At 47.7% G+C, this 16,557-nt stretch overlaps 1 protein-coding gene across 3 annotated transcripts in view; it reads left to right on the top strand.

Moving 5' to 3' along the window:
* Ttc7a (tetratricopeptide repeat domain 7A) overlaps nt 1–16,557 on the top strand; it is a 115,869-nt gene that overhangs the window by 43,371 nt on the left and 55,941 nt on the right. For all 3 annotated transcript variants that reach the window (XM_090336992.1, XM_090336993.1, XM_090336994.1), the window contains exons 6-10: nt 1,169–1,247; nt 1,951–2,108; nt 2,644–2,707; nt 13,649–13,786; nt 14,258–14,341. In XM_090336992.1, the coding sequence (XP_090193118.1) occupies nt 1,169–1,247; nt 1,951–2,108; nt 2,644–2,707; nt 13,649–13,786; nt 14,258–14,341 (523 nt within the window). The remainder of the gene's footprint in view (nt 1–1,168; nt 1,248–1,950; nt 2,109–2,643; nt 2,708–13,648; nt 13,787–14,257; nt 14,342–16,557) is intronic.

The raw sequence follows: 16,557 nt of genomic DNA, 5'->3' as shown, positions 1-16,557 counted from the left end.
AATTTTGGCTGATGAGGGAAGAAATGTTGAAGGCAGTGGACAAGCCTGTCTCAAGACTGGACATCACCTAGAAAGGGCTTGCTTGAGTTGTGGTTACTGAGAAGGGGCAGAGGTGAGAGGCAGCCTGGCAGTAAGTCACGCTGAGAGCCACTTCAGTTCTCTCAACCCTGGGAGTCATGACCGGGTTCTCCCCCAACCCTCCAGGTATCCAGGACTTTCGCCTTCGCCTGCACACATCCAGTGGCAGTGGAGCTGTTTTTTAAAGCTCAGGACACAATCCACCAGTGGGTTCTTTACAGTGAGCTTAATGGACTGCAACCAGTGTTTTAAAAAAGTAGACTGGCACATACATAAAGCAGAAGCTGGGCTTGGTGGCTCACACCTGTAATCCTAGCTACTCAGGAAGCTGAGATCTGAGGATCAAGGTTCAAAGCCAGCCCAGGCACTAAAGACCATGAGACTCTTATCTCCAATTAACCACTAGAAAACCAGCAATGGTGCCGTGGCTCAAGAGGGTAGGGCAGTAGCCTTGAGCTAAATTGCTCAGGGACAGCACCCAAGCCCCACCACTGACAAAAAAAAAAAAAGTAGACAGAGAGCAGGTAATGGAAAATGTCAAGACTGACTTCATGTAGTTTTGTGTCAAGAAACCTGTTTTATGTAAGCATATGCAAACACTACATTGCAATGTGAGATGTGTTTCTCACTGTGGGTCACACTGAAACAACCCTGCTAATCATGTCAAGGCACAAAGGGCTGATGGGAGGGAGTGAGCCAGGCTGGTATTGGCATTAAGCCCGGGATAAGGCAGTCCAGAAGTGAGGGTAGAGTCCAGTGTGGACCTAAATGCAGCAAGTGAAGATGGGGAATTGACGTTGACTCAACTCAGAAAAATCTCACATAGCTCAAAACGCCTGAGCAAGATGCCATCTTGTTTGTTGTACTCATTCTCGGTACTCTTGGTAGAATACCAGAATCTGAGTTGCTGAGGGATATGGGAGAGAAGAGTCCTTCCTTGATGTCCTGGGTCTCTAGACTGGGAGTTACAACTCTGGGTTTTTATCCCAGTGACTGAGGTGTTCAAAGAAAACTCAGGCTGTTCCTGGGGTTTGCTGCTTATGGAACGGGTCTGGAGCTAGGCTGGTGATGATCAACCATCTCCCTCCAGGAACATCGTGAAGGGAATGAGGGAGCTCCGGGAGATTCTTCGAACTGTGGAGACCAAAGCAACACAGAACTTCAAAGTGGTAATGTGACTACTGGCTGTGACTGATTTGTTTGGTGGGAAACAACAAAAGTCTTTAACAGGTGGCCCAAAAACCAGACATGGCAGTGGGTCATAGGCCTGCATCTATACTGCTTTGCTAGGAGAGATGATGTTAGTTCAATGGTCCTAGTGTTCTTGCTCACTCAGCTCAGGAAGCCCCCATGGCATGGCCGAGAGCCCCTGGTGTTAAGTCAGAGTTGAGATCTGCTGTGCCACTCTTCTCATGAACAAAGCAAATAAGTGTTATTGGGTCTGCTTTCTTGCTCCAATTCAAGCTTGCCTTCGTAGACTTTAGATCCACCAAAGTCAGAGTCATGACTATTTTCATGCTAGAGTTTTCAGAATCTGAGATCCTGGTAGAGATTGCTGCCTGTGCCTTTAGCCTTCTGCCCTTTCTAGAAAGGCCCTATGTATGGGTTATCATTTATGCTGAGCTACTTGGAGTCAGGAGGAAAAGGAAATATATCTTTCAAGAAGAGAGAGATGAGAAGAGATGGGTTGGAGTCATTCAAGGCCAATGGTGTTGGGGGGGGGGGAGAGACTCCTGGAGTAGAGTTGTGGGGTCTCCAGGAGGGACAACCTATACTGTGAAACAGGCAGATTGGCAGGGTGGTAGGGGGGAAAGAATGGAGCTGAGTGACAGCTCAACATGTCCCTCATCTCAGTTTCTCCCTCTCTTCCAGATGGCAGCCAAGCACCTGGCAGGGGTCCTGCTGCACTCCCTGAGCGAAGAGTGCTACTGGAGCCCCCTGTCACACCCTCTGCCCGAGTTCATGAACAAGGAGGAGAATTCGTTCGTCACACAGTCCCTGCGGAAACCTCACCACTATGAAGGGGACAAGTGAGTTCCACCTGCCTCGTTGGACCAGGCCAGGGTCATACAGTGTGTAGGATCTGTGCCCCAGTGGTGGCTCCTTACTCCACCCTGTGGTCTTTCCCAGCCTTCATCCTGTGCCATGCCAGGCAGGTGCTATAGAGCCTAGGGAAGGCTGGTCTCAGGGAGGCTAGGGGAGAATCCTGCAAGGCATCCCCAGGCCATACATGATACTTGGAGATTACCTGCCTTCTTGAAAACGGAAGATAGGATCTGTCACAATTTGAAGAATTGTTACTTGGTTTTCCCCATGTCTGTCCTTTTGCTTCAGGCAGTGCTGAGGGTTGAATGGCCTGTTTCTTCTCCCCTGGAGTATCTCTACCCTTGCAGATCTAGGGGCCCATTGAAGAGCTGCAGGGACTGGATACAGTGCCTGTGAATTATGCAGGAGAGGGTCACTTTACTAGGCTAGTCTGACTTGGGGCAGAAGGCCCACACAAGAGCCAGAGGTGCTGATGGTGTGGGCTGGGCATAAACCAGACCTGCTGTTTGTGTCTTCCAGTCTCTACTGCCCAAAGGATAACATAGAGGAGGCCCTCCTGCTGCTGCTCATCAGTGAGTCCATGGTAAGCCTGCGCCTCTGACCTAGGGCAGGGGTTGCCTCTCCAGGATGTCCCCTAAGGCAGCAACTTCTTGGCTGTACTTTCCTCTTCCTTGCAAGACAGGTCTAGTGTTTTAGGCTTGGGTTTGGCTGTCCTGGCTGCGTTGGGAGACCTGGGCTCTGTTTCTGGTGAGGAGGAACTGAATATACAAGCCCCTCTTCTGGAACTGCAAAAGATAACGCTAGGGACTCAGGAGACTAAGATCTGAGGATCACAGTTTACAACCAGCATGGGCTGACAAGTCTGAGAGACTCTTATCTTCAGTTCACTCTCAAAATGGTAGAAGTCGAGGCGAGGCTTCAGAACTAGAGTACCAGACATGAGCAAAATCACCAAACCAAAGCACAAGGCCCTGAGTTCAAGCCCCCAAACCAGCATACACACATACAGTGAAAGATTTTAGGTGAGCATCTGTTCTGGGCGATATGACAGACATAAGAGAGTTCAAGTAGGAAGTCAAAGCAGTCTGAGCTTTAAAGTCAAGAGACCTAGATTCAGGTTCTAATTCTTCCCTCAAAAGCTGAGAGCCAGGGGCAAATCACTCAATCTGTTTGAGCCTGTCTCTTCTTCATAAGATGATAACACAGATAAGTATGGATGGAATTCATACATTCCTGAATAGCTGCTGTCTCTCTGCCCTGTTCTAAATGCCAGAGCTGCTTCACCAAGCAAAGTGGAATCTCTGCCTCATTGTATTCTAGTGAGGGAGGTGGCAATAAATTAATGAACAGTGCCAGCTATCTGTGTGTGTGTGTGTGTGTGTGCGTGTGTGCGTGCGTGCGTGTGTGCACATGCTATGGAAAAAGAAGGCAGGATAGAACAGAGTGCTGGACAAACATAGGAGTTCTCCTTAGAAGACTTTTCTTTCTTTTTTTGTGGTGATAGTATTGGGATTTGAACTCAGGGTCTTGTGCTTGCTAGTAAGGAGTTTTCCCACTTGATCCTCCTGTTTAGATTTCCTTAATTACATAGTTTAAATGGTTATTATAAAGGTGTTGTATAGCCAGGTGCAGTGGCTCATGCCTGTTATCCTAGCTATTCAAGAGGCTGAGTTCTGAAGATCAAGGTTCAAAGCCAGCCCAGACTCTTACCTCCAATTAAACTCTAAAAAATGGGAAGTGGGGCTTGGCTCAAAGGTGGGACGGTAACCTTGAGCTGAAGAGCTCAGGGACAGCGCCCAGGCCAAGTTCAAACCCTATGATACTCCCCCCCACCAAAAAAAAAAAGGTATTGTATAAAGGAGTTACCATTTCATAAGTCAGGTAATGTATACATTCCTTTTTGAATATTGTCACTCATTCACTCTCTCCCAGTTTTCCCCTCCTGTCCCCACCCACAAGGTGTATAGTTCATTTTCAATATAGTATCTACCGAGTAAGACTTCTTTTTGTAAGAGTAGTTTCTTGTACCCCAGACCAGGGGATAGGCAGCTGTGCACCTACACAGGTGACCACCATAGTAGGCGGTGTTTTTTTAGTGCAAGAGTGCTGTGGAGACTCCAGAGAGGACATAAGCACAGCATGGTTGAGTGGACCAGGAGGTGGGAAGGACTAGAAAGGTGCACGGGACATGTAGAAAGGAAGAAAAGGAGAAGGCAGAAGTGTGAAGGTGCACCCTCATGACTGTGGCTTGCTCCTCTAACTCAAGAATTCCCCTCAGAGCTGAAGAATGGGGCTGGAGAACACTTTCTAGCTTAGTGTGTCTAAGTGCAATGTATCAAGGTAACGGTTGAAAGACCAAGACCCACTGAGTATTCTTGCAACATTTGACATGGGCAGTACCAGATCTTGTTTAGAGGACTTTGAGGGATGGGATGCCTCTGGCTCCATAAGCTTCCAAGTAGGTAGATAGGAAGAGGTATGCTGCACCTTGAGCCAGTGACTGGTGTGTTTGGATCCAAGAGTTTCTGTATTAGGGTCATGGGTACTTGCAGCTGGAGTGCCAGCTGGCTAGGCTTTGTCTTGAAGGGTATTCTGAATATGTACTTGTGCAGAGAGAACACATTGCTGGTTAGCCTGATGTGGAGACAGAGTTGCCAAGTGCCAGACCTGATTGATGGTCATGGAAGGCCAGGATGTAGCCCTTGCTCTGACTGCATTTCTGAGCCTCAGGTTCTAATTAAAGATCCCTGATATGGACTAGTACTAGCTCGCCCTCCCTTCCACTGCCACAAGGGAGACTGCACTGGAGTCACCTGTATGGTGATGTGGAAAAAGGTTGCCTTCACATGCTGAGGGTAACAGTATAATTTGTGGCTGGATGGTAAATGGTAGAAATAGATATATTTCTTAAGACCCTTCTCTGCCCAGGACAAGCTAGCCACCTCATTGGTGAGTGTTATGTTCAGCCATAGGAAATTAGTAAGTTTTAATTCTTTATGAAGTACAAAACAATTCTGTGTAATTCCATTAATACCAGTATGTTCCCATTTTACAGATCAGAAAAGCAATGGCCAGGACAGGTAGGTACCTTTGTCAAGGTACCTTATGGTCAAGATTCGAGCCACATCTGTCTCGCTAACTAGCTGCTAAAGACACAGGTCATAGATGTAAGCTTCTGGATTTTAATCATGGTTCTGTCCCTTTCTACGTGCTCTGATCTTTGGTTTTCTTATATATAAAAGAGATAAAGGGGTCATTTTGATAATTCAATACAGCAAGTCCTGAGGATTTATAAACAGAGACATGCCATGGACAGTATGAGAAAGGCCATTGGATTTTTCCCGGGCAGGGGTCAGCTGAGTTCTGTCTGTACAAGCCATTTTCTGTGGCCTCTGATTGATCTGTGGTGCCGGAGACTGGAGTTTAGATAACTTTTCCTTTTGGCTTCCATCAATACCTGAGCCTGCCCTAAATTTCAAAATGGAAAATGGCCTGTAGAATGGCCTTTTACTTGAACAGGATCCATACTTGGAGGCTGGTGGATGTTCTGAATATATACCGCCCTCTTCCACTTTTTCCATTTTGCAGTAGGGAATGTGGCTGGCTGACCTTTCTAGGAGACCCTGGAAGGGTGGCATGTCCTTGCTGTCGAGGCATGTCCTTGGAAATTTCCTGTGGCACACAGGCAGAGGCTGCTTCGCGTGGTCACTGGGAGGTGGCACCTCTGTGCCACTGGCTGGTTATTACTTCTCTTCATATCTAGCATGTTAGACATTTGGAAACTTGCAGTATTTGGGAGGATCGTGGCAATGAATTTGACTTTAGTGTCTCATCCCCTCGGGCTTTTCTACATCTGTTCTAAATCTAGCCACTGGCTCAGAGCAGTTTCTCAGAGAGGATAGACTATCTGTTGCATCTTCCTTTCCTCTAACCACATTCTTGGTCAGACAGAGAACTGGACGGTGGGCCTTACTAGGTCAGCACCTCAGAAGGTCAACTTCTGTTTTGAACCCACAAAGGCCTCAAGCATACCCTCAGCCCAGTCTCTGTGTGCTGTGGGATTTTTCTCATCTTTTTTTCTGCTTGGATTTGGCTGCAGATAATGATCCTAAAGCAAAATCTCTAGAACAGTAGCTGGCAGCCTTAGCTACAACTTAGGTTCTCTTGGTGCCTGCAGAATTCCTTATGCTGCAGTAAAAGCTATTCCCAGCCCATCATCATAATCACTCCCTACCTCCAGTATATCCACAGCGGCTGCTCCAGGAAAGGGGATTTATCGGCTTCTAAGCACAGCGGGTCCTATTTTGTGGTCTGGAACCCAGAGTATTTGCTGCAGGGGCTGGTGTCTTGGATATGTTTGTTATGCATGGCCTGTGGTCAGAATGAATGAAGGAGCCTTTGTCTTTCAAGATGTAAATTGAAACTACAGATGCTTTCACAGAAATACAGGGGTATGAATTATAATGGATTAAAGAATAATTATGTTTTGGACCCAGTTTTGTGGCTTTGGAGCCAAAAGAACATTTTAAAATTTATTTACTCACTAACCCACCCTTTCATTTATCTATTCAAGCATCCATCTATCCATTTGCCCATCTTATCCATCCACTCACTCATCTGTCTGTCTACCTACCTACCCTGTTTATCCATCAAATCCTTTTTTTTTTATTTGATCTTTGTTTGTTCTTGTTGTTTGGTTTACACACACACACACACACACACACACACACACACACACACAGAGGATCTTGCTACATAATCTAGGCTGGCCTTGAACTCCAACCTCAGTCTCTCCAGCGCTGGGATTTCAGGTGTGCACCACTATGCCTAGCTCAGCTCACCTTGTAAGAAGAACTATGATCAGTTTAGTTTAAGTCCTCATTCCCAGGATTGAGGGCTCTTGGAAGTAAAAAGGTACAGAGGCCTGATGTGGAGAGAGTTGAATAGATAGGGAATTGTCTCTGGGCTAGGACCCTGTAGCTTAACTAAAGAGATTGCACAATCCCCAGTGCTGGGCATCTAGCTGTCTGAATCTTGGATTTGTCATTGGTAGCAAGGCAAATTTATTACCTTGTTGAGCCTTTGTTTCCTCATCTGTAAAATGGTACTTCTCTGGCAGGTGTTTGTGTGGATTAAGAAGTGAGTACAAGGGGCTAGGAATATGGCTTAGTGGTACAGTGCTCGCCTAGCATGCACTTAAGCCCTGGGTTTGATTCCTTGGAACCACATACTCAGAAAAGGCTGGAAGTGGTGCCAAGGCTCAAGTGGCAGAACACTAGCCTTGAATAAAAAAAAAATGAGTACAAAATGTCTGGTGTCTGGAACATTTATTTATTTTTGTGCCAGTTTTAGGGCTTGAACCCTGGGCTTGGGCACTGTCATTGAGCTTTTATGCTCAAGGCTAGCACTGCCCCTCAAGCCTTACCTCTGCTTCCAGCTTTTTTGGTAGTTAGAGATAAGAATCTGGCAAGATTTACTGCCCAGGCTGGCAGTAAATCATGATCCTCAAATCTTAGCCTTCTGAATAGCTAGAATTACAGTTATGAGCCACCAGCACCCAATGCCTGGAACATTTTGATTGTCTAATATATGTTTTTAATACTAAAAGCTACTTGATTCTGACTTAATCATTCTTGAAAACATGTAAGTCTGATCTGCTCAGAGTCTGAGGATATTGTTTTCTTTTACTTTTAAAAAAAAGGATGGGGGGGGGTTCCTGTGCCTGATTCCATTTGAGACTCAGCAAACAGACTAAACAAAGCTGGAACACCAGCTTTTGCACCTGGTTTGCTCTGACACAGGCCTTGTTCTGCTGAGCCTACAGTGGTCAGGAAGCTACTAGCGCTGCTGTTCTGAGTCCAGGATCAGGAGTGGTGGGAACTCCTCTCCTATACTGTCAGCAGGAAACTGGGATTTTTGCCATAGTAGGTTTGGGGAGAATTCAGACTGGAAGGAGAGCGGGCGGTGGGGGGGGGGGGGGGCGCAGAGCTGGCACGAGCCAGGCTTGGATTGTTGGGTACGTAGATGTTACAGAACAGATTGCCAGTTGAGAGCTGGTAGTAATTATGTCTTCCAGTGGGGGTGCCAGCAGGAACAGGGCCACATCCTCCAAGAAGGGGCTGGACACAGCTGCTGCCTAGGGGCTTCTCATGGTGATCGTTGGAGGCATCAGCAGTAGATCTTGAGGCTTGCCCTTCTGTGGAAAGGCCTTGGGTGCACTGCCTTCAAGAGCATGTTCTTTGCAGAGGAGTAGCATCAAGGCCTGCCTAGGGAAGCCTGAACTTGGAGCCTGGTGCTAGACCTCAGCTTGCTTCCTGACCTGGTGCTTTACCACTTGAACCATGCCTTCAGTCCATCTTTTTACTGGTTAATTTAGAAAGAGTCTCAGAGTTTTCTGCCTAGACTGGATTCAAACCCCATTCCTCCAAGTCTGTTTCCTGAGTACCTAAAATTACAAGTGTTAGCCACAGGAGCCTGGCTGGCCTTCCCTTTTGCTTTAGTTTTTTGGCAGAGCTTCCTTGGATTCACCTGGAGACAAGGAAGGAGCTTAGGTGATGCTTAGAATGTCTGGATTCTATAGTTTCAACCCTCTATATCTGTATGCACTGGTCAGTCTGGGTCATTTGTAAAATGGGATGATAGTGTCTGAGAATGCAGCAGGGGTAATGAGGTACCACTTAGAAAGAGCTCCCTTTTCCTTCTCTTAGTCCTGACTGGGTCCAGGATTAGAGAAGGCCGCCTGGGCCCTGCAGCCAGCAGAGCATGAAAACTGCCTTAGCAATGGTTCAGAGGAGCTAGGAGGCAGCCGGAGCACAGGCATGCAACAGGAAGGATCTGTACTACTAGCTAATAAAGGTTTCAGCTTGGTTCTAGGACCCATGCAAGGTAGTTTACCTTTAGGGCCTCAAGAGCCCTTCAAGTCCTCCCTGGGATAGGAGGGGAACAGGGGGCCAGAGCTGTGGTTTCATTGCTGCCCTCTCATGGAGTTACTATGAGGCCAGGTAAGATGATGGGCATGAGAATTCATGCCCTAAAATGGTAACTTATGATACACACCTGGGGCGGGGAGCAGTGTTAAAAAGTTGTACTTGGTTTTGGGGTTCCTGTCTAGGGAAATGCAGATTTACATATTTGCCTCCTTGTCCAAAGAGCAAAAGAGGGTTCTTCTGGCATGGATTCTCTCTTAGTTTCCCCTCTTATGACAGCCAGAAGCTTGGGGTGAACACTTCAGGAGAGACAGCCCTGAGCGAACAAGAGAGACAAAGACAAGGAACAGGGAGACCTATGGGAGCCTGGCCTAGGATTAAACACATAGCTTAAGCTAAAGCAGTGCACATATCCAAAGGGAGTGTAGAGGGTTCGTGTGGTGGGATTTACAATGGTGAATACTAGGCAGGATAGGCAGGGAGAAACCCAGGGAAAATCTCCCACCATGATCTCAAGAACAGTGTGGAGGAGGCTGGCTTAGTTGCTGGGTACTACCCGAAGGTGCCAAGCATTTGATCTGGAGTATTTCCCAATAAAAGCCAGAATCATGTACACATACATGGTGGAAAGGTAAGAATGTAACCAGAACTAGTTCTGGTCAGGCTGCCTCTGGAGCCTGGTGGTGCTGTGTGACCTGAAGGCAGTGCTCAGAAGGAGATAGCAGGACAGCTGAGGAAACGGCTTGGTGGGAAGGGACTACCAGCCCAGTGGGATCTGAGGCCTGGCCTCAGAGGCTTGCTCTGACTCCTGAGCGGCACATGAATTCTTGTTCCCTTAAGGCTCCCCTGCCATCCCACACAACTTCCTCCTTTCCGCATTTTTACTACTCCACCCTCTTACCATAGTTACATACACAGCTCTGCCCAGCAACCAGCTTTAGCCTGCTTTTCAGGGCAGCCCTGCCCTAAAGCCATGGTAACAGCTGGGCAGACCTCTGCATTTGGCTGTCCTCTGGGAATCACACCTTCCCCTTGGCTCTGGTGCCTCTTTGCACAAGACCTCAGACTCCTCAAGAACATGCCTTCCCTGTCTGCTTATTGGGCAGTTGGGTCACTAAGAAGGTTTGTTCTGCTGTAGTCTGCTCTTCTGCTCAGCTTCTTCAGAACTAATTCTGAAAGTATACCCCTCCTTTCTATCAGACACACCCAGATGCATGTTCTCTTAGAGGCCAGGGTAGACAGAGAGAAGTTTCCATTACAGCCCCAAATCCTCTCAGGGTATTAGATTCATGGCGTTCTATGTAGGAGGCTATGCTAGGGGCTCAAGATGGTCTTGCATTACAAGAAGTGATAAGCCCAGAGGCCATGGCCTGATGTGTACTGGTGAAGAGTGGAAGACCCGGCTTCTCCTACAGGCTGGATCAGGTGCAAGAAGAAAGGCTGAGTTGGGTTGAGAAACTAGGTGTCCATGTAGACAGACAGAACATGACAGAAGTAGGCTGGGTATAGTGGTTCATGCCTGTAATCCTAGCTATTCAGGAGGCTCAGATCTGAGGATCGAGGTTCAAAGCCAGCTTGGGCACTAAAGACCTTGAGACTCTTATCTCCAATTAACCACTAGAAAACCGGAAGTGGCACTGTGGCTCAAGGAAGGGGTAGGGTGGTAGCCTTGAGCTGAAGAGCTCAGGGACAGTGCCCAGGCCTAGAGTTCAAGCCCCACAACGGACAAAAAAAAAGGAAAAAAACATGATGGAAGTAGGGATGAGAAGCATGTACTCAGGAGAAGCTAGCTAGGAAAGCAATTTAAACTTTTATCTGATCCAAGCACCAGAGGCTCAACACCTGTAATCCTAGCTACTCAGGAGGCTGAGATCTGAAGATCACAGTTTGTAGCCAGCCTGTGTAGAAAAGATCCTGTGAGACCCTTATCTTCAGTTAACCACTCAGAAAACTAGAAGTAGAGCTGGGGGCTCAATAGGTGGAGCGTTTGCCTTGAGCACAGAGAGGCTCAGGGATAACACCCAGGCCCTGAGTTCAAGCCCCACTACCGACAAAAGTATTTTTATTGTTACTGTTTGTTTTCTGGAAAGAAAAATATTTGCAGGGAAATCCCAGACTGAGTGTGGCTAGCAAAATCTCCACCTAATCTGGCCTTCCCTGCCCTCCCCTCTGCTCCCACACACATCCTGGGCTTGAAAAACCACCTCTGTAGATGGCCTGGCCTCCTTCCCTCTTCCTTCCTGACCTCTGCCTCCTACCAAAATTCTAGGCCAAATTTTGTTTGGGGACTTGTACACTTACAGCCTTCATCTTGGATCCTCTCAGAGTATGTCTCTGTTCTTGTCCTCTCATTACTATCCTACCCCTCACTACTGCTTCCTGGTACAGGCCACTTCCCAAAGCTCCCTCCTAGGTGCCCAGAAGAAGAGCAGGAAGAGCAGGGAGGTGTCTTGCTGGAATGGAGCACAGATTGCGGAGTGTGTTTTTGCTTGGCTCTCTCTAGCATTTCTCTCCCTGTTGGTGGTTGTATGAGTGGGTTTCCCTGGCAGAGCAGGGCTTCTGGGCACTTTCCTTCCCTACCCAATCTCCTGTAAACCTTTGGATTCTCTGGCCATCTCCTATTTACCAGACCTGAACCAGTGCTCAGCCTTTCAGTGCATTTTCCTGAAATCCTCAGGTCCCTCTTATAGTCACCCACTCCTGGGCCCATCCATGTCCGTGGAGGAATGCGCAACACTTGCAAATTATGGATGGAGAGGCAGTACCAGTCTGTATCCCTGCCTGAAATACCCTTATGTGAATCACTTCCATGTTGGTTTCCAGAGGATTCAGTGGACATATTTGTGCCCTTCACTCTGAGCCTGCAGTATAGGATTTCTGTCTCTTCAGCCACCTGGTGTCTCTGGAGTCTCAGACCCTGGCCCAGAGGAGGAAGCACAGCCCTGTACAGAGCAAGGCAGTGAGCACAGCCCTGTACAGAGCAAGGCAATGAGCATAGCCCTGTACAGAGCAAGGCAGTGAGCACACTGGTGGGTGGGAAGGGATCTGTGGTGAGGCTGGGGTTTTGGAATCAGCAACTTTTTTATATATATAAATCTTGATTCTTTTATTCTAAGGATTTAAGAAATTAAATGTAGAATTCATTCAAGATCATTTTTACCTATTGAGCTTAATTATCTCAGTTTCTTTTTTAGCAACTTTTTAAAAAATTTCATATTTTTTTAATTTCAATGTATAGAGAATTACATTACTTCTAACACATTGATATCCCTTCTTAGGTTTTTGTCCCCATTTCCCTACCCCCACCCCCTCCCCTCGTTTTTCCCCTACTATTTCAAATAAACAGCTATATAATATACCAGGAGGTAACAAAGTAGGATACTGTAACTATGAGATTAACCAAAGGGAAACACAAGAGAAGAGAGAAAAACATAATACATAAAGAATAACAGTCACTTATAATTAAGCTCTTGTTTCATGTCAGAGTTAGCAACTTTTTGTTCTGTTGGGCAGCCCAGTTCTTAGTCTTGAGAGCCTGTGAGATGCAGAGGAAGTGGAGAAAGGAAAAAATGCTGAGAACAGCTAGCAGAAGCATCTAGCCTGAATTCAGCTATCCTCAGCCAGGCACAACTCTCAGAGTATGTGTGGGAGATGGGGCGGGTGTGGCTTCAGGCCCCCCAGCATATTCATCATGATCCCTTGCTGTTCAGAGACCCCCATGACTGGTACATTTTTTGTCTTCTCCCTCTCCACTGTCTCTTCTGTCCCTGTAATGTAGAGGTGATAAAGAGCTAGAACCACAGGTCACTAACTATAGAAGATGCTTCTGTTCTTAATAGGGGATTGCAGAACGGCAAAGAATTGTCAACTGTAACATGTGTTTCTTCCTCCCCTGAGCAGTCATCTGGCAACTCTGGGAGCTCCTGAAGTCCCCAGTGCTAGGCTTGGAAAACAGTGCCCATGAGTTTGAGGCAGATATCTGGGGAGCAAGAGAAAGCAAGATTTTGTGGTTAGTGAGGAGCCAACGATAGTCTGGGGTAGGTATAGGTGATAAGAAGGGGTGTGTGTAGAAAAGAATACCTCCTGGGCATCAAGAAACAGGACCTTGTTTCAGGCCATTTTTCCTGGTATCTTAGGGTCTTGCTACAGTTTTGGAGAATTGCAAACACAAAGGACAGTTCTAGAAAACACCTGTCTCACACTTGTCACAAATGCCTGTGTCCTGACTAAAAACAGTATGAAAGGAGACTGAAGGACAAGGTACCTGAATGTAAGTCAGGATCAAGACCAGATTCTGGAAAGACAGAAAGGACAGTGATGATTATCCTGGAGAAGGGCAGCCAAGGATGCTAGGTGTCGGGAGTTGATGCATCCAGGGTATGGAACGAGGTTGAAACATTGTTACTGAAACTAGCTTTGAAACTTTACAGACTCCCTGAACCTCAGGATGTTCCCTGAGGACTCTTCACATATAGACTGTGAGTGGTAGGGTTTCTCAGGGACAGCTTAAAGGCAGTACTAGGCTAGCAAGGTGGGACCCTCTGGGTACAAGCACCCACTTGTCTTCTTACTCTTTCCCAAATCAATTTCACCCACAGGCAACTCGGGACGTGGTGCTAAGCCGGGCACCTGAGCAAGAAGAGGACCGGAGGGTGAGCCTGCAGAATGCTGCAGCCATCTACGACCTCCTGAGCATTACGCTGGGCAGGAGGGGCCAGTACATCATGCTGTCGGAGGTACGCAGGCCAAGCACCTCCCCACTCAGTCAGGTGGTACCAAACAGGAATCTGATGGGGTCATCATGGTTTGTCCTTTCCTCACTGGTCACTTGACTGCTAGATTGCCTTGCCTCTTTCTGTGACCTCAGCAAATCACACTTCATCTTTGAAATGGAGGGGAGAACCCATCTCAGAGTTGTCAGGACAAATAGATGTGTACATTTTGAAAGCTCTTAAACAGATCTTATCATTTACACTTCACCATGGCTCTGTGAAATCAGTCACATGTTAACTGAGACACGTGTACAAATATCTGAGCCGGTGGCCAGACCTGGCTTTCTTCTGGATTTCCCATAGGAACCAAGTGCAGGCCTCTGGCAGCTTCCTAGGGGCAGTGACTTTTGACACTGATTTCCCAGGGAAGGGATGGGACAGCTGGAGTGACCAGGACCTCTGAGGGGGATATACTAATCACCTTCCTCTCCACAGTGCCTAGAGCGAGCCATGAAGTTTGCATTTGGAGAATTTCACCTATGGTACCAAGTGGCCCTCTCCATGGTGGCTTGTGGGAAGGTAAGGCCCAGGACTGGGTGTGTGTGTGTGTGTGTGTGTGTGTGTGTGTGTGTGTGTGTGTGTGCGCATGTGCTTACCTTCTAAGTGTGGTAGCCTGAGACAGGCATGGGATGTGCTCTGGGTGAAGAAGGGATACCATACCATTCCTGCCCTCTGCACCAGATCTGATCTGCCTGTGAATTGGAAAATCGCATGGGAACAAGAGAGATGCAAGAGTAGAATGGAGTAGCAGCCATTTGCAGGGGGCTCAAAGTGGATATGGGCAGGGGGTCTCAGATCAAGGGCACAAAGAAGACATTGACCTCTATCCTCCTAGCTCCTGTGCCTGCATCCCTGGTTTTCTCTCAGATCAGAATTCCACTATGTCAGCCTCTATTTTAAGCAGCAACACGAAAGGAAAACCTTTCCGGTACTGGGGGCTATGCGGGAGATACGAATGCAAGAAATAAGGTGGCATGAGCTTGCAGATGGTTCCAAGAGCTGTAAATATAACCAAAGCCCTTTCATGGGCTGAGGGAATCCCTCGCCCCCTGGCCCATCTGTGCCACGTTCCATTTCTAGCCCTGTAGGCCATCTTTGAGGAGGGCCTTCACAGCATGCCAATTCCACCTCCGCAAATGGAGGGTTGCCAGCCAGCCCTGGGCCTCAGCAGCCAGGCAGGCCAAGCCCTGGCAGGGAGAGGAGGAAGACCAGGTGCTGTAGCCTGGCAGGCAAGCGGAGGCTATGAAGCACAGCTGAGACAGTGGGGAACCTCCTCCACCCCTCTGCTGAGCATTGGTCTTTCCAGTCCTAGCCCATCACATGGACCTCCTCTCAGAGTATCTTAAAGTCCAGCATGATCTGCTGGCCCTATGCCTAGTAGCATCCTGCCAAGGTTCTGGAAGATTCACAGTATAGACGGGGAAGGCCTGTCTATCAGGGATTAGGAGAACAGATCCTTAGGAAGTGGTCTGGCAGGATGTTGATAGGTGGAGGCCAGTGGGAGGGTCTCGAATTCCAGGCAGAAGAAAAGAGATGAGTAAAGATGGGATGTAGGTAACAGACAAATAGGGAAGAGGAAGAGGAAGAGCCAGAGTTTATGTGGAGCTTGGGTAGTTAGCATAGAGAAACATGAGGCAGCTTCTTTCTACCTCCGGGAAATAGGAAGCCATCTTTATCCTATAACAGCCTGGACCAGGATGTGGCCAGAGCTAGAGCAAGGCTCTGTGTTCTTCTGTGGGTCATGGACCCCTTGGAAGACCTGAGGAAAGTTCAGAGCACCTCCTCAGGAAAATGCAGAAGTTAGCTTTGATTTCCTTCCTTCCTTCCTTCCTTCCTTCCTTCCTTCCTTCCTTTCTTCCTTCCTTCCTTCCTTCCTTCCTTTTTGTGGGTAATGGGACTTGAACTCTGGGCCTGGGTGCTATCCCTGAGCTCTTCAGCTCAAGGCTACTCCTTGAGCCACAACCCCACTTCCCATTTTCTAGTGGTTAATTGGAGATAAGAGTCTGAGGTTCTTTAGTGCCTGAGCTGGCTTTGAACCATGACCCAGCCTCCAGAGTAGCTAGGATTACAGGCGCAAGCTACCAGCATTAGCTTTGATTTCTTTCTTTTTCTTTCTTTGTTTCTTTGGTTGTTTCTTTCTTTCCTTCTTTCTTTTTTTTTTTTTTTTTTTTTTTTTTTTTTTTTTTTTTTTTTGTGGGCTATGGGGCTTGAACTCAGGTGCTGTCCCTGAGCTCTTCAGCTTAAGGCTATCACTCTAACGTCTGGGCCTGGTCGTTGTCTCTGAGCTCTTCAGCTCAAGGCTACCACCCTACCCTTGAGCCAAGCCCCACTTCCTATTTTCTAGAGGTTAATTGGACATAAGAGTCTCAGGTCCTTTTGTGCCCTTGGTTGGCTTTGAACCTTGATCCTCAGATCTGAGCCTCCTGAGTAGCTAGGATTACAGGCGTGAGCCACTGTGCCTGGTTTTAGCTTTGATTTCTAAAGACACTGTAGGCTCAGGCTCTGGGAAAGATGTCATGATCACCTGGGAATTGAGGGGTCTTCTCCCCCTCTTTATGAAGACATAGCTGAGGCCAGAGAGGTCCAGATGCAACCTGGCTCCCTCCGTGCCTCAGGAAGCTAGTTTCCCAGCCTGACTCCTTCCTTTACCATCTAGGCAGGCTAGCACAGGGAGTTGGGGTGGTCAGTGAATTCTTCATGTGTGAGGCTTCATAGATTGGAGACAGTGGGCTACA

Source organism: Megascapheus bottae, chromosome 7 (genome assembly GCF_031878675.1).
Source record: "Megascapheus bottae isolate mThoBot1 chromosome 7, mThoBot2.hap1, whole genome shotgun sequence".
NCBI lineage: Eukaryota > Metazoa > Chordata > Mammalia > Rodentia > Geomyidae > Megascapheus > Megascapheus bottae.
This window is presented reverse-complemented; position numbering and strand designations above follow the sequence as displayed.